At 41.2% G+C, this 20,336-nt stretch overlaps 1 protein-coding gene across 1 annotated transcript; it reads left to right on the top strand.

The window, feature by feature from the left end:
- Window positions 1–354: 354 nt before the first annotated feature.
- On the top strand, window positions 355–18,889 carry LOC103363988 (band 4.1-like protein 1; the record flags this gene model as incomplete). The annotated part of the gene is made up of 20 exons (XM_008290978.1): window positions 355–459; window positions 1,471–1,513; window positions 1,678–1,753; window positions 4,506–4,724; window positions 4,844–4,931; window positions 5,022–5,174; window positions 6,304–6,401; window positions 7,969–8,144; window positions 8,351–8,589; window positions 9,122–9,160; window positions 10,234–10,263; window positions 10,927–11,082; window positions 13,692–13,742; window positions 14,160–14,561; window positions 16,648–16,869; window positions 16,978–17,037; window positions 17,256–17,345; window positions 17,515–17,595; window positions 18,533–18,649; window positions 18,770–18,889. Coding segments are annotated over 20 exons (2,451 nt in total), but the record flags the coding sequence as incomplete, so codon positions are not given.
- Window positions 18,890–20,336: the final 1,447 nt, after the last annotated feature.

Below are 20,336 nucleotides of genomic sequence, written 5' to 3'. Positions count from 1 at the left end.
AACACTGTATGTCTTCAGCATCATTGACATCCCATTACTGTTTTACAAATCTATTTCATGCTTTGTGCATTTGTGCCACCTCATGCTGTATGATGGTGTGGATACTGAAAGGAAATATAAGAAGGGGAGAGAAGGGTAGGACATGCAACAAAGGTTTGATGTAGGAATCAAATTTAGAAGAAGTACTGGTCAGAAGTCTTCATGTTTATTAAGCTGCATTATTGGGCTCAATCCTGACCTTTTTGTCCGTCGCAGCATTTGATTTTCATACTAAACCTGTACCTTTCTGTCTTCCCACTTGCTGAGTGTTCCTATATGTTTTTTTTTCTTCCTGTATGCATGTGTGCATGACAGAAATTTGCCAAGGGCCAGACCCTGCTGGACATGGTGTGTGGCCATCTGAACCTGCTGGAGAGGGACTACTTTGGCCTGACTTTCCAGGACACGGATAATGCCAAGGTCAGACACACAAAAGCATAGACACACACATGCAAACAGCTTATTTGGGGACATTTATTTATGCACTTTTATACAGTCTAAGATGTGCAACTGAAACCGCGGAGCTGTTGCCAAGTGCAGTTGTAATTAAACCAAACATAGGACACCAATATGGTCTAAACATAGAAACTGGCCTGAATCAGCTGGTGTGACTTATCTCCAAATGTGTCCTCTGACAGACTTTACACATAATATTTGTCACACACATATGTTCACAACACTGAGTGTAAGTATTATTAGATATAAAGTGCGTTTCTGATCTGCCCAAGGTTTCGCTATCCTTCCAAGCTGACATATGGAGCTTTAAACCAAAGGTCATTAAGATTTCATGTCATTACACTGATCTTGTTACCACAGTGACCATTAATAATATATAGGCTTAATTTGGGTGCTTTGGTGAATAGCTTTGCATCATTCAAAGCCAAATATATGTTGACATTGATTTTTTTTTGTTTGTTTGTAGCTGCTTTTAATAGATTTCAGCAGGACTCTGTCAAAGTTTTCAGATTATATCTCAAGCAGCCCATTTAACCGGATTGTTTCCTCAGGTGTTATAAAACAGCGAGACCCTGTTTGCCCTTTTAACTTTCCTTAACCACTTATTCTCTGAGAGTGGCATACATGGTCTTTAACATTTTAAAATGTGACCAGACGGTATGGCCTTTTAAAAACGGGTGCATAAGGTCTACAGTGCACCATCATCGCTCCAGTGACATTAAGCAGACAGAGCTCCATTCAGCTGGCATTTATACCCCCAATATTGATGCTTTCAGTGTTTATAGAAGACTTCATCAAGTTCCTGGTAGCATGAATATATTAGGCTTTCAACTAGGGAGTAGATTTAAAAAGGGAAGAGGAGCCGGAGAGGTACAGTGGGCTACTTAAAAAGGCTCCGAAAAAAAAATGTGAATATGGATGATTTTGCTGAGGTTGAATTTCTCAAAGGGGATTGTCTCTTTCTTTCCTTATCAGAACTGGTTGGATCCCTCCAAAGAGATTAAGAAGCAAATTCGTGGTAAGTGCAGTACACACACAGACACACAGACACACACACAGACACACACACAGACACACACACACACATACCGCACACACACAGTCTAGCAAATCCGTGCACATGCAGTATTTTAATGACCAGACATCCTTCACAAAACAACCTTGCTGGTGCTTTGTCCACAGTTGGCTCCTGGAATTTGGGCTTTTCTGTCAAGTTCTACCCTCCAGATCCATCTGTGCTCATTGAAGACATCACCAGGTAGGTCTGAAAGCAGTTTTTTTTTAAGTCAAGGTTTGACATAAAAAAAATCATTTGTTTTGGTTGTCCGGAGCTTTTAGGTAGACTTGTCATGAAAATGCCTTTGTTTTGGCAGGAGTTTTAGAAAGGACGGAGCAGCTTAGAGAGAGTATCCTACTGAGCAAGTTAAATCCAATAAAGACAAGGAAATGGCTTTAGAAGTCTTTGAAACTGTCATAACAGAAAAACGTCACATATTACCAAAGTAATTGCCAGTCATATGAATAGAAGCATATACAAACTTTAGATGCAAGTAAATCTATCTTACTTTAAGCAGTGCAGGTTCTTGTTAAGAGGTTGGGTCAGCACCTTGGGCTCTTTGTTGTGTTCCTCGAGCTGTTCTTGAGCAGTTTTTGTGGTGTAATATTGTGCATTACTCTGCTGGGGGAGGCTGCTGTGGCCAGGGATTGCTGTTGCCACATGTTGGTCTGCTTAACCTGGATCAATGCTCAGATGGTACATGTCAAGGTACCATCCACATGAGTCTGAATGTCTGCATGTAGGATGCAGGTATAAGCCACCGCTCATTTACGACACCATTCTCTACCTTCTGCAATGTGCGTATTACCTTTTTCTTTGTAACTAATTTGTGTTCCCTCACTCCCATAATTTTTGGACTATTGAGCACCTGAATATAAGCCGCACCCACTAACTTTAAAACTGTACATATATAAGCCGCACTTGTCCATAAGCCACAAGTGTCCACGTTGTAACATGAGATATTTACACAGGAAGATTTTTCTTTAAACTTTTAAATAAATACATACCATTAACACGAACAAATACGTACCGTAAATGTTTTTTTCCGAACAGTACCTGTAACACGGCTGGTTAAATAAATTAAAAATGCAGTAGCCTACTAGGAAAAGTCATCGATCGCTATCTTCATCTTCCTCCTGCTCACTAAAACCAATAAAGTCGTCTTCTTCAGTGTCAGAATTGAACAGCCTCAGAGTTACTTGGTCACACACTTCCTCAGTCTCTCTTTCGCTGTCGCTCCTTATGTCACTTTTTTCTTGAGGCGAATTCGTAAATCTCGTAAAAATCTATAAATTAGCCGCATCATTGTTTAAGTGGCAGAGTTCAAAGCGTGTGAAAAAAGTAGCGGCCTACAGTCCGGACATTAATTTGAGGGCACAATAAGGCAGCATCCTTTGCTTAGCACCGCCCACAGTGATTTGTGATTGGTTCAATGATACACAAACAAGTCAGAAGGTTTTTATTTGTCCTGTAACAAAATGATAACGTGGGGTAGCCAGACCGTTATATTCTGCAGAATGGGCTGGCAAAGTGAGACTACATCCACATGAATATTAGGACTCAAAGGTTTTCTAGTATTGCATTGGAACACGACGATCAGTATCATACACTTGACCAGTCCGGGGTTTTAATGTTGTGGCTGATTGGCGCCTACTTAACTTGACTAGGCGGCTGCTGATGGCGGCTCTGATCTGCAACTGATTGTAGATAAGCTAAATCACTGCAACAAATTGGAAATCAGCAATCACAAAACAGGCACAGTCATACCAGCACTTAGTGATAATGCTCTAAAAAATGAATTCTAGGAGTACATAAAAGATGGAAAATTGCTCGGTCACATCTCTTACAAAACGATTACTGTTTCAGGAAAATTGTCGCTGCTGAGGAAATGTGCCATGAGAATGTTTAACCGAACTGAACAAGGCTTAGATTATATTTCTGTTTAACTACTTTCTGAATTTGTGTAAGTACTTGTTTTGACCTGTTACAATATAAACCATCATGGTGTTTTGTAGTCTCTTTTGAGCTCATCTATCAGCAGAATTTGCTTTTGAAACAATTAAATACGCCAGTGTCACTATGATCAGCGCACAGCGGTAGGCTAATATGCAAAGTGGTTGTTATGCCTACTTGACTGGTGTCTTCGGCTTCAGTTGATTGAAATGCACAGCAAGAAGTTAAAACCGCTTCAACGTTTTGTTCCAAATAAAAAATGTTTTTGTTGCTGTTGACTCAATTGTAAAAGTGAATCTAAAAAACACCCACAAAAAAAGCCCCTCTTCACGCAAAAACATGTTTTGATCATTGTTACTTCTCTTGGATGTTTAATCTTAATTACAGAGAATGATGTATGTTCAGAGTTTGTTTCTAGAAGACTGTTTTTTTTCATTGAGTGTTCTGTTGATGGTGAGGTTTGCAGATTATTGTAAATGCATGTCAATACTTTTTAAGAGCCACATTAGAAATGACACCACAGCTTTGCTGGACTTGCAATAGGATTCTGAGAGACTAATATCTAAAAACATGCATAAATAGCATTTGTAATTTGAGTCAGTATGAGTCAACTATCTTTTTGATACCGCCTATTTGATACTGTAGGACAAACAAAGGTGTACTTTATATAGATGAGCTCAGAGATTTCTGAGGCTGTACTTACACTGCAGGACTAGACGTGAACATCAGTGTGTTAACATGCTCACGATGGTAATTCTAATGTGCTGATGTTTTGCAGGTTCAATGTTTACCTTGTTTGCCATCCTTGTTTAGTCTGGCAACATGCTGGTAATTGCTGATTAACGTGTCATCCTTAGAGCCACAAGCTGTTAGCATTGTTCAAATCTTGACTCCACTATCAAAGGACTGAGAATCCGATTCCAACACTTGCTTCTATCAGTGGTTTTCTCAAACTTCACTCTCGAAGGCAAGTGTTAAGAGCCTCCTACGTTTTTTTTAGGTACTACTTGTGCCTGCAGCTGAGGGACGACATCCTGTCCGGTCGCCTCCCGTGCTCGTTTGTCACCCACGCCCTGCTGGGCTCCTACACTGTCCAGGCTGAACTGGGAGACTATGAGCCTGAAGAACACGGTCCAGACTACGTCAGTGATTTCCACTTTGCCCCCAACCAGACACGTGAGCTGGAGGAGAGAGTGATGGAGCTGCACCGTAATTATAGGTCAGCGAAAATTTGACTTCACAATTGAATGCCACAGGGATGCTGTTGCTTTTGATCTGTGGATTGAGTACAAAGAAATGATGGGAAATGAAGAATCCTTTGTGGCATTTGCACTGCAGGGGGATGAGTCCGGCAGAAGCAGAGGTAAACTTTTTAGAAAATGCCAAGAAGCTCTCGATGTATGGCGTGGACCTGCATCACGCTAAGGTACACAGATAATGCTTCGATTCTGTCAGATTTTTCATCTGAAAATGTATTTTTTGAGGTTCTTTCATACTCTGTGCCTGTGTTAACTAGGATTCAGAGGGAATCGACATAATGCTTGGTGTAAGTGCCAACGGTCTGCTCATCTACCGAGACCGTCTCAGGATCAATCGGTTCGCCTGGCCAAAAATCCTCAAGATTTCCTATAAAAGAAGCAACTTCTACATCAAGATCCGCCCTGGAGAGGTAAATAAAACTATCATTATCTTACCTGTAGCATTTTAGGTGGGCTCAGTAGGGCTATTACTGCATGCACAACCACACCGGCGCAGCACATAGTCACTCTGGCAAAGCTGAGTCAAGTGGAATAAAGGATCATTTGGTAAAGAGCCAACTTTACATTTCTATTTCATGGTTTCACAGTTGTTAAAATTACATCATCGCCTCTCTTGACTCGTCCCAAGCAGCATAAATAGTCATTTCATGGTTTGATAAAAGTGTTACTTCTGAGATTTATCTGCTGCAAACCATGTGACAACTGCCAAGACATTTCAGACATTATTTATAGCCCTCAGAGATACCGTTCTTAAAGATTAGGCTGATAGGTCATGTTTTTTATTCTTGTCCTCCTTCTCTCTTTCTCTGTGGCGTCTTTAAAGTCTGATTAGCCACTCGTGTGGATTTGCATTTTCATCAAGGACTTTGCTTGCAAGCGTTAGAGCCACATTATGCTCACGCTGGTTTTCAACTCGCTGAAATTATTATGATTTTACTTCATTCTTTGGCCTTTAGGGTATCTGCAGCATGTTTTCTATCCACTGTTAAACTGACATTGACATCTTCATAGTGAAAACCAAGGCCTTTCTGCGCATATACTTTGTTCTGCACATCTATCCTCTTAAGTCAGCTGTCACTTCAAATTTGCCTGGAGGTTCATCATTGTGTTTTAAAGCCCTTTTTATTCTAAACCGTCCCCAAAGAATTTTTTGTGTGGAACAGAAAGTTTGGTTCCTTTTGCGAATGGACTACTCCTAATGTTTAAAGACCTGTTATATTGCTAATAACCTATTGATTTGAAAGCATTTTCTTTTGTTCACTCTGCTGAACATCTGATGGAGTGAGCGCATGAACAACTAATTTATAGGTCGGTTAGAGATGGAAAATCCACCTGACATGGCAGCGGGAGACGCGAGAATATATTTCTGCCAGTAAACAGAAAAACATTGATTTTTCCATTGCTGCGGAGTAAACACAATTCACCCTGCCACCATTCCTCCATCTTCCTCCGCACTTGCTTCCTTCACTCTCTTTTTCTTCTTCACCCCCTCCGATTCCTTGTCCTCCACCACCTCCACTCCTTTTCCTCACCACTCAGTATGAACAGTTTGAGAGCACCATAGGCTTCAAGCTGCCCAACCACAGGGCCTCGAAGCGATTGTGGAAGGTCTGCATTGAGCACCACACCTTCTTCAGGTAGGACTTGGCACTCACAGGTACACAGACTGAGCCACTATCTGTGCACTGCAGTCATTAGACCCTGCATGAACTGCTGAACTTGTGCTTGTGTGTTGGTCCCTAAATGTTTCACAGTAACACTTTTCTTGAAGATTCCATAGTTCTGTACAATTTATTTGAAAGGAACTGATAGTTTTGCAGATTTTATGAGTAAAACGAAGTGAATGCAAACCCTGCAGCAAATACACATACAAATGTTTGTAGCTGTAAATTCATAGGTTGACCATGGGTCAATAGGTCATTTGATACTAGCTTTACTATGTAAAGTGGGGACGATGACCAGATGTATAATCTTCTTAGTCAACTCATATAAAATGATGGTTCCACCTATGTGAAGCTGCAGACAGGACATGGTTAGCTTAGCTTTTGAGAAAAATAAGGAAACCACTCAAACAGCTAACAAACAAAGTGTAAAAATGACAGACTCAATTCAGTTTAATTTTATTTATATAGCACCAGCTCACAATACATGTCTTCTCAAAGCACTTCACATAGTAATGTGAACACATTCCAAAATTATACAGAGAAACCCAACAAACCAAAGTTTCCTTTGGAGCCCCTTAATTTTAGTAGATGAAAATTACAGGTCACCAAGCCTTTATGTCCTTAAGATGAAACAATAACTGATTAGTTTCATCTGGCTTCATAGTTATGTATAGATGAGTGTCATCTGCGTAGCAGTCGACATATATGCAGGGTTTTTTTATTGCCTAAGGGAAGCATAAACAATTTGAATAGTATTGGTCCTGGCACAGAACCATGTGGAACTCCACAACTAATTCTGGCATGGGTGGAAGAATCATAATTGACATGTGCCTGACAAAAACTGGAATCCCACTGATAAATATAAATTAAACCACTCTATTGCGGTTTCTTTTACCTAAGTAAAGTAAAGTCTCTGTAGAGACTAAATGTTGTCATCAACTGTGTCAAATGCAGCACTGAGATCCAGCAGAACAAGTATAGAGATGAGTCCGCTGTCTAGGCTACTAAATCATTGCTGACTTTCACCAACGCTGTTTCTGTGCTATGATACATTCTAAATGCTGACTATGCAGCATGTTGTGGTCTTGCGTAGCCAGACTACTTCTTGGTTTGGCAAAGAAAACTTTCTGGAGGCTCTACTGGCAAAACTTAAGGAGTCTAGAGCTGGTGTTTGGGGATTTTATTAGGTTTGGACAGAGCCAGGCTAGATATTTTCAGTCTTTGTGTGACTGGCTGCTTGTGGTAGCTTCATGTTTACTGTGCAGTCATAAAAGTGGTGTCACATCTAGCTCTTCTACAAAGAAAATAAAAGTATTTTCTACAAGATCGAGCTGCTTCTTTTTGTTTGAAATCAGCACTTGCTTATAAACTCAACACAACTGACTGAGTTTTCCCTGGAAATGGCACCAGAGAACATCGTTCTTTCCGGTAAATTTCCTTGGAAAAGAGATCATAAAGATGATAAGAGATGGAGGATCTGTAAAAGTAAAGCCATTCAAAATATCTGTGGTAGATTTACATAAATTGAATCTTCCTGCAGGTTGGTTTCTCCAGAGCCACCTCCTAAGGGGTTCCTGGTGATCGGCTCCAAGTTCCGCTATAGTGGTCGGACCCAAGCCCAGACCAGGCAGGCCAGTGCTTTGATTGACAGGCCTGCCCCACTGTTTGATCGGTCCGTTAGCAAGCGGTACATGCTACCACGAAGCATTGATGGAGGTAAGAACCCAGGCAAAAACTTGACCTTAGCTCCTCAGGATTAGAAAATGGACCAATCAATAGATGGCAATGTGTAAATGAAAACTTATTATTGAAATGTTGAGATTTTTTGTTTGCAAGCACAACTAAATGAAGACAGGTGGTCTGATAAACACTGTACAGGAGATTATGCCATTTAAACGATTTCAAACTTACATTTTTACCAGCCTCAGCTCTTGGTGACAGCATGGACCAGCTGTCCCAGCGAAGCTCCAGTGAACGCACACAGTTTATGTCCAGAGAAGACCTGGACCAAGAGGGCAGCCTCGACCTGGACCACGATCACTATCACTACCAGGACCAGGACCAGGACCAGGATCAGTACACAGATCAGGAACTAGAGCATGAAGATCAAAAGATAATGGGCGCCAACATGTCAACGCCTACCAAGACCTTGGAGCTCAAGGTACAACATGAGAGGATACACACACTTGAAAATGCACAAAAACCTGACTTTTTACATGGCATCACTGAAGTTCAGAGCCTTTACTCAACCTAACAATTGACAGCGTAAATGGAATCAAACTATATCCTAGTTTTGAGGACACTGCAGAGAGTAGTTCTTTGAAAAAAACACTTCCTGCACTTTAACTCAGAAAAATTCCCCATGAACTTACACTCCTCATCTTTGGTTCTCACATTGCTTTTTATTTAAGACTGCAATCTTCGTCTCTATTTTTCCTCTCCTTGGTCTAATTTCCCCCTATTTTCTGCGTCTCTCCGGACATATAAGGCTTCTCAGTATGAGCCCTTTCTACTCACCAGTTCCTAAATCACCTTCCAAAATCAAACTAAACCTCTTTTCTGCAGATATTTTTCTAACCCGGCATCCTGCCTCTAACAGTCTGCTATTCTTGCTGCTGAAATGTTATCACTCTTTGCTAACCTCTTCTCTGGTTCTCTGACATTTCTGTCCTCTACTTTGTCCTCTCCTGCAGGGTGAGGAGGCAGGCTCGCCTGTAGACTCTAAGCCAGAGGTATTTTGGCCTTGGACCTTTGTGTCTGTCTGTGTGGTTTGGGTTGCTGTAGGTCATGCACTCTGTGTTTGTTAAGCACGACCTGTCATTTTTTTTGATTGTTTGTCTGTGAAGGAAATGTTATTTCTCTTCATGTCATGATTTCCAGGATTCCACTAAGTGTAATCCACGGAAATTGCGTAAACTGATCTTCAGATAAATAGACGAGAAATTGTTTAATATACATTTATTCAGGCTGCTTTTCTTTCTGGCCGCTGGGAAATTGTTTCAGTGGAAATTCAGATTAGATGTGAATAAGCATCTCGATCGTATCCAAAGTGACTTAAACTCCAGTGGAAATAGCTTTTTCTTCTTCTCAATTGACAACGCGTATTCAACAGCATGCATTTTTAACAGTGTCCCTGTGTGATATTAGAGGGATTGATTGTTGTTAGCAGAAGAAACAGATGGCTCTTAAGCACTGCTGATGACTCAGGCAATCAGTGGTTCCCCAGTTAACAAATCTCCTGCTAGTTCAGCTAAAATCCTCAAATATCGACGCATTTCCATAATTTGAAATTGTTTTTTAATGCAAACCGGCTTTCTAGACATACGGTCTGATTTGATTTGTGCTGTGTGATTCTTGTGCAGGTATGTGTGGTCATGTTTTTGAGTACCGCAGGAAATATTGGCATCGCACTAGTCACTTAATGGACTCTTCATCTGTGGTTTTGTAATGCGTTCTCATCAAACGTTTGGATGAAGAAGTATGGGAATAATCCCCCCTCCAAACACTTAGGTTCAGTCAATAAATGACTGCATTAATTATCAGTTGGCTGACACTGGAATGGATTGTCCCTGGCTTCTTGGCAGAACATTAAAAGGCTTTAACAGTCTCTGTCCAAAGCCCCTGATGATGTCGGTTGTTTCTGTTTGTCTGTCTGGCCGCCTGCCTTTTTGACTCACCTGCAGCATTTTACCTCTTTGTCTCTGCACGCATCTGTTCTCCTTCCCCTCAAATTCTCAACTTCCTGCTTTGCTCAAAACCCCCCTTCACTTCATCTCACTTTGCCCCACATCATCTGTTGGACAAGGATCTGGTCACCCTTCGGCCCAAACAGGAGGTACTGCTTGTCCTCTTATTTTGGCATGTGCTGTGTGTGACCCTCACCAGGTGTTCTGTGTTTTGTTATTTGTCATTACTGCCTCTTACTGCTAGAACACAGTCAGCAGCTATGAAGCTTATGTTAAAAACGTTCTTTTTCTGCAGTGCATGTGGTCGTCTGATGCATCACTTTAAGTCTAAAACATAGTCAAAAGGCAAACATCTGCCACTTAAAGGGTTCTTTGGTGTCTATCCACTCATCAGTGAATAGTGACAGACCTTAATATAGTTTTGGTTTTGTGCTCCATCTTCCAGAAGCTGCTGGGTGCAAATGTGTATTTATGTAGAAATATGTATTTTTGTAAAGCAGTTTGTTGATGAAATTTGAAGACTTTCAAGCTTTAACTGCATCTCTTTCCTTCTACAATACTGCAAGGTAAAATGCTGATTGACCTGAGTAGACTGTAATGTGGTTCTTATCCGTTTCTGCTTATTGTAAAGACCTCTATCATCCATCCATGTGGTGTTGCATTTAATTAGAAAGGAAACAAACAATCGAGCAGGCACAATTTCCATCTAGTTTAGTTGCGGAAATGTCTGTAACCAGGAAGTGATTTAGAAGCAGGACTTTAACTCGTGTTAATTTGTGTTCCTGATGTTTCCTCCTTCGCTGTGTGAGTAGCAGTTCTTGGATAAGCCAGAAGACGTTCTCCAGAAGCACCAGGCCAGCATCAATGAGCTGAAGAGAGCTTTGAGGCAGCCGAACAGCAAGATGGCGCAGAGAGAGAAACGCCTCTCCTCGGCTACTCCTCCTGGAGGAACTCCTGAACGAAAATCAGTAAGAATGAGATTGTATTTTCAAATTATTATACTTACCATACAGCGTTGTTTTCCTGAGCTGATAATTTTCTAAACACAATGTATTGGTTCTAGGCCATCCTGTCTCTTCTTCCCCTTCGCTGTCAAAATTAAAAGACAAAAACATATCCAAGGTTACACAGTCATGGGTCTCCCAGTTAGTCATTGTTTTTCTTTACTAGTCATTTACGTATTGATGTGGGGGAACCATGATATCATACATGGAAGAGCAGTTTATCTAGTTAGGCTAATGCAACTGTCTACTCTATGTTAACTTAGGCAACCAGTGATGCCAAATTGATTGACAAGCAGGATGCTTATGAAGGAACACTGGATACTTACCCTAAAGCGGAAAAGAGTAGAGACATATTTGCAGTGACAACTTGGACTGAAGCGAATACGAACAATTGCCAAACACCCTGGGACCCCTCGAGAACTAGAATTGGAACATCTCCAAAACAGGAAACAGACTTTATAGCAGCGGGACTGAGGGATATAAACCCCGTGGACGATGCAGTAGCAACTAATAGGCAGCATGATTCTGTATTAGCGAGGAATGCCATTCAGGAAAATGGATATGGCTCCCCACCTGACAAACAGATGAGTGAAATGAACAAAACCGGGAAGCATTGTCAGTATGAGCATCGAGAGAGGCCCAAGAACTTCGAAACTCCAGTGGCTGCGGATTCTTTCCCGAAGGGCAACAGGGCGGCAATCGAGAGTGGCGTGAGACATTGCGATTCTCGGAAAATAAAAGACCCGAGTCCCGTGGGAGAGAAAGATTGCAACAAAACTGGGAACTCACACTCAGAAGTCACCAAAATAGTTCCTCTCAAGCCGCAGAGATCAAAGAAGTCTTTGAATAAGGAGAACAAAGATGCTGTAAACCCTCAAACTCAAAGCCGGTCTGACAGAGGCGTCTTTGGTGTGGCTGGGGATGTACAGCCGACAAAATCAAAAGACAGATCCTGCGAGTTAGGAAGGAGACTGGATGATAATACTGTACAGCAATCCGCCACAGATATTGTCAAGGAAAATACAGCAGCCACCAGACACCACAGTGATTCTGCAGTGTTTTATCAGCAGCAACTCCAGCAACAGATTAGGAATGACTTGTTTGGACAACATGAGCTCAGAGACTGCAGAGACACAGCAGGGCAAGGCCCGGGGATTAGAGGAGGCGTTCTACACGAAGATCATTTTCAAAACATCTCAGACTTTAGCTCCAGATTCCCGACAGCTCCCCCTCGCACGCTCCCTCTGAAAACACAATGGTCCCGAGACAGACAGAGCAACATGGACAACAGTCACATCCACTACAGGACGCCCAGCCAAGAAACAGCCAAGAGGAAGCAAGCGGTAAACCATCTGCCCCCTCCCCCACCTAACTTGTTTGTCAATCATCGGAAAGTAAAACATTGCATGAGCTTCAGGCGATGTCGTGCAAAATCTTGTTTTTACCATCTAAAAACAAACCCCCCCCCTCCAAAAAAAACCAATCACGCACACATATTCTTCAGAACTCATGTGGCTGTGTATGAGAAAGCAAAAGTTCACGTTTCCTCCGCATCGCATCATTGACCGACTCAATTCACGTCCATGGCCACCGGGGAGCCTTTTGCTTTCCCCTTGTTCCCCTTCTCCGCAAAGCTTGACATCTGCTTGGCCATTTTCAGAACGCTGTGGGCCTTTAAGCAAAGTTCCCATTGCTTAAGCTTCAGGCGTCTCTTTTTATCCCACCTTAACTTGTCACGTTAACACCTGGTCTTCTCCTTCCAACATCCACACAGAGTAAAAGGTGGCTGCTGTTGCAAGGAGTGCTAGACCTTTCCACCATTTTTCTTTGAAACCTCGTTTTTCTCGCATAATTTGAATCCTTTTTGTAAATGGCTGAGAAGGGCATTTGAACCAAATGTTCTGCCTTGGCACCTCTGTAGCAATAGCAGCAAACGGAAAAAAAAAAAGACGATCAGATGTAATCACGGGCTGCAGAGCTGCCAAACCTCTTCAGGGCTTAGGCATTCATACGCTGCATTTACAAATATGAATACCTCTTCCCTGAAAAGGATTTGTCAAAAAATCAAACCTTTTCAGTGCATGGCATTACCATTGCACTTGCAGTCATTTTTGATGATGTCAACCTGTGAAATACACCCTATGTGCATGCTTCTGACATTAGCGTTTAGCTTTGGAGTCTCTGGGAATTTTCACATGTGTGGTTTTGCAAGTTTAGCATGAGCCCAGAAGTTTATGAATGAGTTTAGATGTCCTTCTGTTATAAATAAAAACTCAGCACCCGGTGCCAAAGCTATTAGCTTAAGAGCTGTGAGAGTAAAGAACATTGCAAACCTGGTCACTCCAAATGACTATTAGGTCTTTTTATCAGCCGTGTTCTGCTGCAAACAGAAATTCACACCAAAGCGGTGACAAAGAAAACCTCTTTTAACTTCCTGCTCTCTCCGTTTCTGATACGCACTAGCGATAGAGAGGTTTTTTATGATTTCTGGCTGCATTTCTATGAACTGACACATGCTTTATTAGTTTTTATATCAACATTCGCTTGTTGTTTGTTCTGTTTTTTTTCAACAGGAGACACCTCCCACACCTGCTATTCATGAGGAGCCTCTCAACGAAGCTTCAGTGAGTCATTCCTCAGCTTCCTTTATTTGCTATTCAGCCACACCTTTGGAAATGAGTAAACAAACAATTAAGTATTTAGCACGTTTTCCTCAAGGTGTTCTCTTTGTTGTGTTTGTTTTTCTGTGCAAAGTCTGGAGAGAGTCTCACGATGTTTTTGTAAAAAAAAGTAAAATCTGTAAAATCTTATCTAGTGAGACAAAATTCAAAACAGAGTATTTTAAATTGACTTAAGAGATGCTGTTAGAGGTTCGGTAGTTATCATTAAATCGGCCTCTGTTTATAATTCTGATTAGCAAAGAGACACTTTTTTTTTTTTTTTTGGCGATACTATACATAAGTGTCTAATTTACACGTCTTCATTTCTGATTGGGACATAAATCACACTATATGAGTGCATTTGAATCTTCTTCTCTGTAGAGGGAACCGTGGGAAAGACGTCTGGGCTCCGTATCGGAGGACGACCAGGACCACGAGATCCTGTACCTGAAGGAAACCCACCTGGGCATCGAGCGCAAATGCTCCAGCATCACGGTCAGCTCCACGTCCAGCCTGGAGGCCGAAGTGGACTTCACCGTCCTCACAGACCTGCACACGGGCATGGAGGAGTTCTCCAGGGGAATGTCCGAGCTGGGGGAGAGGGACCTGTCGCCCGACGTGGGTCTCTGCCTCGGCATCGACTTGCTGCACCAGCAGGGTCCCTCTGAACCACCTCCTCCCCTCGTGTCAGTTCCCATGTCCAGAGGAGCCAGCAGCAGCCCCCCGGCCAAACATATCCCGGCTGAAGAGGTCAGACCAGAAGTCAAACGGCCAGATTCGCAGGTAGGCCAAAGTTGAAACATCAACCGTGTTTGAATCCCTTTGAAGTAGATGAAGAAAGCTGCTTTTGTTTTTTGTTGCATCTTTTTCCGTTCAAACAGCAGTGCACATCATTATGGCTGTGAATGTCATCTGAATGTACCGCAAAATAACGGGAAACTATTGATGAAGTGTTTTATTCCAAACTTTACATGCGTTTAACTAGAAACACATGAGGAATAAAGAAAAAGAAAGTGTTGATGCAAGTGTTTTGCCAAAACAACAGGGAGAAGAACTGGATTTCCACCCTGTCTCCCATAACAACACCAATCTCTTCGTGCTGCCTAAGTTTCCACCAAAGTGTGATGACAGACCACCAAAGTGGGCAATTGATGAGTTCATGCAAGTTTAGTTTATAGGTTCTGGTTTTCCTAGATGTGAGTGAAACATAGAAAACTATAGTCGTGAGAACCTTTCTGCTTTGGTTCAAACGAAAAAACAAATCTTGGTGTGATCCCACAAGAGTTTGCCACAGATTGCAATGATTGGACTGTGTATTGTGGTGTATGCTTTTAAACTCTGGTTGTGGTTTATGAAGTGAACTGTCAAAAAGCTGTATCGTGAGTGTCGGTAAAATGCAACACCTTCTGACAGCTTGTATTCTGGAACAATTTGCGCAATCAGTCTAAATCCCCGGCTTGCAACTGATACTATTCTATAAACACTAACCTCCTTCCTACAATACACAGAGGAAACAGCGAAGAATAATCCAACACAAAACTGAAGACTCCATCTCCGTCTAGATAGGTCCTGAGTCTACTTGATTACAAATGCTACTTCCCAAATAGGACACCTTCATAATCAAAATGGATCATCATAGATTTTGTTAAATTAAAAAACAGAAAAATTAAAGATGCAAACATTTTAGTGTCGTGAAATAACCATGTAATGGAAATATAACAACACCATTAAAAAGTGTTTGGCAGCTTTTGCCTCTCTGTGTTTTAAAAGCAGGAAAAAAAACAGGGCATTCAAAGCTATTTTGACCATGGCCACCACACAGTCACTTAAAAATATCCATGTATGTAGTATTTATTTAGAATATTATACACATGTCAGTAGAAGAACATCTGCAAATAGCTAGCTGGAGGTTCTACTGATGTGGTAATACTTCCTGCTCTTCTTAGCTTACTTCCAGGAGGCTATGTGATTACGTAGTTAACAGAAATAATATACTAAACTTAGACATTTGATTTCTTCTAACAGCGTGTGTTTTCTTGCTATCAAAATGACCACCAGCAGTGCCCCTTTTTAACAATAAGCAACTGGCAAAATGAAATCTAACAATATTTGCATTTGCCAAAAGGGAAAAATGAGTATAGAATTATTTTGTGGTATTTTGATACATAATCACATCCTATATCAAATTAAATTAAACTTTATTTATGTAGTACTTCTCATACAAAATAGCAACACAAAGTGCTTTACAGCATTTAAAAACATTGCAAAGAAAAAAAAAAAAAAACAGAAAAAAATTTAGAAAAAAAAAGTGGAATCAAGCAGCGACCATTTGTTTCTAGATTTTGTAGAAGCTTTACAGTTTCAATCTCGGTGCGCTGTTCCATTTCAACTACGACTGTGATTTTAGGATCACGAGATGTCATGCCTTCTTTTTATGACATCATACCCATGTGAACTTTTTTTTTTCCATCAAATTTCTTTTAAACAATGCATGTCCATTGATTTTGGGTTGTTTTATGTATTTCTTTAAAGATGCTTATTGTAGAGCTTCTCCTAGTTTGCCATTTAAACAACACTCACCTCAATTAATGAAGTTAAACCAACAGACAAGCAGGCTTTTTTCTTCTTCCTGTTTTTATGCATTTCTTTAAGTCTTATCTCAAAGATACAATATCTCTCTTAAGACATTGCCCATCTGCATGTTACATTATATTTGCTTAAGTGTGTCTTTTGCCCTTTTCTGTCAGTCAGAACATTGATGAAATGTTCTTTTGCAACCAAGGTGCCTCCAACTTCAGTCCTTTTAAAGCTCAGTATGTGGCCACTGTCATCTATGAACACTAAAACTTGTTTTTTTTCTTTTCTTAAGCCTGTAGTTCCCAAAAAACCAAAGAGGTCAGTGCCGGTGTCGTCGTCGGTGGACAGGGATCAGTCACACAGGGAGGCCAGTCGAGGCACCGCTGTAGCGCCGCTGAGCAGGGAGGCCAGCGACGTCATGCCCACACCAATGGTGAGGAAGACGGACGTCAGGACGGAGACGCAGCCCAACGGGTCAGAGGTCACCACAACCATCGTGGAGTTCACAGATCAGGTTAGTTCCATATTTCACTGAGAAATATTGTAGAAAACTATCGCTGGAAACTTGCTCCATTTACAGCCACATGTAAAACAGGTTACCCACTGAACTGGTCTGTTTCAGGATCACGGTATCAGCGGCCTGAGCGAGGTGTCTTACACTACGAGACAGAGCGTTTCCCCTGTGAGTACTAACAGGAGGACCTCTCCAATTTTAACCTGCAGCATGCTCCGTCCTGCTCTCCAGGGTTCAAACCTACTTACAGACATGAATTCATGACTGTGCGCCTGACTGGATGTTATACAATGTCTGAAAGGAATCACTGTTTGCTTCTTCCTCTGTAATAATTCTTGTGTTTTTGTTGTATTTGCCTGATGCTCAGAGTGTTTCTGCTTTCTCAGGTGCACAAGAGCAGTCTGGGAAGAGAGGCAGCAGGGTCGCCCATCCTTGTCACTGAAAACGTTACCTCAGCAACCACTCATGTGACAAAGGTAGAGAAGCTTAAATAAAACTTAGAAAGCACACGTTTACTGTATATTTATAGCATGCTATAGTGCGCCCCCTGGTGTCGCTTTTGCAACACAAGGAAGTGCAGCTCAGATTTTTAAAATGTGGGTTCTACTGAACGCCAGTTACAAAAAAAGCCTTTGTTTGTTGCAGACGGTGAAAGGAGGATATTCAGAGACCAGGATCGAGAAGAGAATCATCATCACAGGAGACGATGACGTAGACCAGGAACAGGTGAGCTGTGGGTGAAATGGTGGAGTCAAAATGTGCATGATAGTTACTGCTACTAGTTGTTGGGTTTGGGTGTCGTTTTGTACATTTAGAGGTGGTGGATCTTGGATAAGAAGTAGTGTAACTGTTTATGTGCTGTATTTTAATTCAAACACACACAAAGGTTAGGATTTAAGCCTTGGAGTCTTTCAGATACTGAAGAAATTACACAAATAAATTCAATTTGTAGGGAAAATTATTGAAATGGTAAATTCTTGTCAAGGTAGATGTTGATCATTTGTCTATAAAAAGACAAAATAGATCAAATGACAAATAATTTCTGCTCTATTTGCTAAAAAAAAACAAACAACCTTTGTCTGGAATTTACAGACTTTTAGGAAAATCCCAGCTGGAATTGTTTTGTTCTGAGAAAGTTCTAGTTATGTTTTCAGTGGGAAGTTTTATTGTAGTTGACAGAATATCCCTTTTAAAGGCAATGTCCTTGAAACATTTTCTGATTGTTGCCTATTATTGCTATAATAACATCCATTCTTTATAATCATGCACCATTTGTGAGAGCGTTATATAGAAGAACATTTTTTGAATGTTGTTTTTTTTTTGTGATCATGTTAAATAATCTCACAACATAATCCAAACATTGTTAAAACATCTTGTCCTAGTTCTATTTTAACCTCATAGCAACATGTTTGAAATGTTACATATCCTGTATCCTGTAACTGTTTTTTGAACATTCGATTAAAACGTAGAACTTGTAGGCAATGTTATCTAATGTTGTGGGAACGTTCCCTGTTTGCTGGGATTGTGTTGAGTCTGTTTTATTGTTGAATATTAGCTTTTAGTTGTAATTCAATCTGGAGTTATAAAACACAGAGAAGTATTTAGAGGTTAAACATTTGTTTCTGTGATTCATTTCATACTAGACTTCCCTCTCTCCTTGCAGGCTCTGGCTATTGCAATACAGGAAGCCAAGCAGCAGCATCCGGACATGCAGGTGACAAAGGCAGTTGTTGTCAGGGAAACAGAATCGTCCACTGAGGATCGACACGGTGCATCAGAGGTACGGCCGCCTTCCTGACTCCAAACCATGGTATCTGGCCGGGCCCTTTGCCTCCTCTAACCTCCTTTTTGAGGGTTGAGGAATTGAAGGTTTGTTTATCTTTTCTTTCCTTTGCTGCAGTCCTGATTTCCTGAGACAAGAGTGCCCCCCTTTGGACCAGAAGCGTCAGTGCCCAACCTGAAAATTGCCACCCACCATCCCGACTGATAAGACTACTGCCAGTGGCGCTCTGACGGAGCCTCTCGTACACTCACAAAGCTGAAAACAGGACTCCTTTCAAGTTGTTTTATTTTTATTTAAGCATTGAAATCATTGATTGTTCAGTGGAAAAAAAAACACCGAAAAAAAAAACAGCAAACCTCATTCATGGTCATCAACTGGTCAATAATATGCCACCAGAACAACAAAACATCTGGCACAATTAAACACATAATCCAACTAAATTCCCTGCAAACCTCTCAGGGACTCAAATCGCCTGCTTAAGTATTCCTAAAAGGTCAAAGGGAATTCACGTAGAAGGGGTTCGTTTAGAAAATCCGTGCGCTCATTCACTGTGGAATAACCCGAAGGTCACGTGCCATGTTGGTACCTCTCCCTCGCAGAAAGTCTCATTTTTGGGAATTTAGGAAATGTGAGCGTCTTATCTTGCTGTACTGAATAACAAGAAACCGCCTGATTCCTGCTGTATGTGCTGAAAAAAAAAAAAACCTGCTGAAAAACTTCCTGTGTGTGTTTACACTTTATTATCACTAAGTACAACTATCCATTACATGTAACTGTTAAAGCAGGGTTTTAGTGAGGGCAAAAGAAGAAGCCCTCTGTTTAGTTTTCATTCCTGCATAGCCAGTCAATTGAACAAATGAGCTCTGTTCCATCCCATCACGCTGAGCGATGAGGATGCACTGATTAGAAAGGCTCATGGTCCCCCTGAGGTGTGCGCTCAAGTGTTCTGCGAGGACCAAAGTTAGCTAGTCGGATCACTATGCTTCCATCTCTCACCTTTTTAATATTATACTTTCTGTATTTCACCCCGATGCGTGGGTGGCAAGGATGTGTAAGAAGAATGCAAGGATGTGCATATGTGTCTCATCATTAGCAGCTGTTAATACACAGTGTACCTGTTGTATTTATTCAAACGGTGGCAATGTAGTTTCTGAGCATGCTGATGTTTCAGAATGAGCCCAGTTTCTCTCCTCCTCCTCCTCCTCCTCCTCTCCCAGCCTTTAGATATGCTTTTTTTCCCCCCCTCCCCGAAATCCAGCTGGATATAATACCACTTTGGCCATTTTGTGTAGTAATTACATAGAAGTAGGCTTCCACCCTCGTTCAAGTGACAAAACGGGCTGCCACACTAGTAAAAGTTGTGTTTGAGATAATGTTTGTATGAGGATTTCCTGCATTACTGGACTGTAATCGAGTACGATGGATATTAACTCATAAATACGAGCGACGGATCGTAATATCCAGGATCACGATAGAAACACAAAGACATAAAAGGCTGAATTACTCACAGTCTGAGGTCTAATGTGGAAAAGAGGAAATTAAGTTTCCTGAGAGGAAATGAAGAGCATTCATCAGAAAAAAAATTGGGGAAATATCAAGCACACAATACGTTCAGTTTTCTCGATTCCCAACACCTAGTGACAGCAGGTTGGCTCAAGTTTATTCCTTTAACACTTTAATCTCA

The sequence above is a fragment of the Stegastes partitus genome, unplaced genomic scaffold (assembly GCF_000690725.1).
Source record: "Stegastes partitus isolate 25-593 unplaced genomic scaffold, Stegastes_partitus-1.0.2 Scaffold706, whole genome shotgun sequence".
Taxonomy (NCBI): Eukaryota; Metazoa; Chordata; class Actinopteri; family Pomacentridae; genus Stegastes; species Stegastes partitus.
The sequence above is the reverse complement of the archived record's forward strand: the minus strand, read 5'-3'. Positions and strand labels throughout refer to the sequence as shown.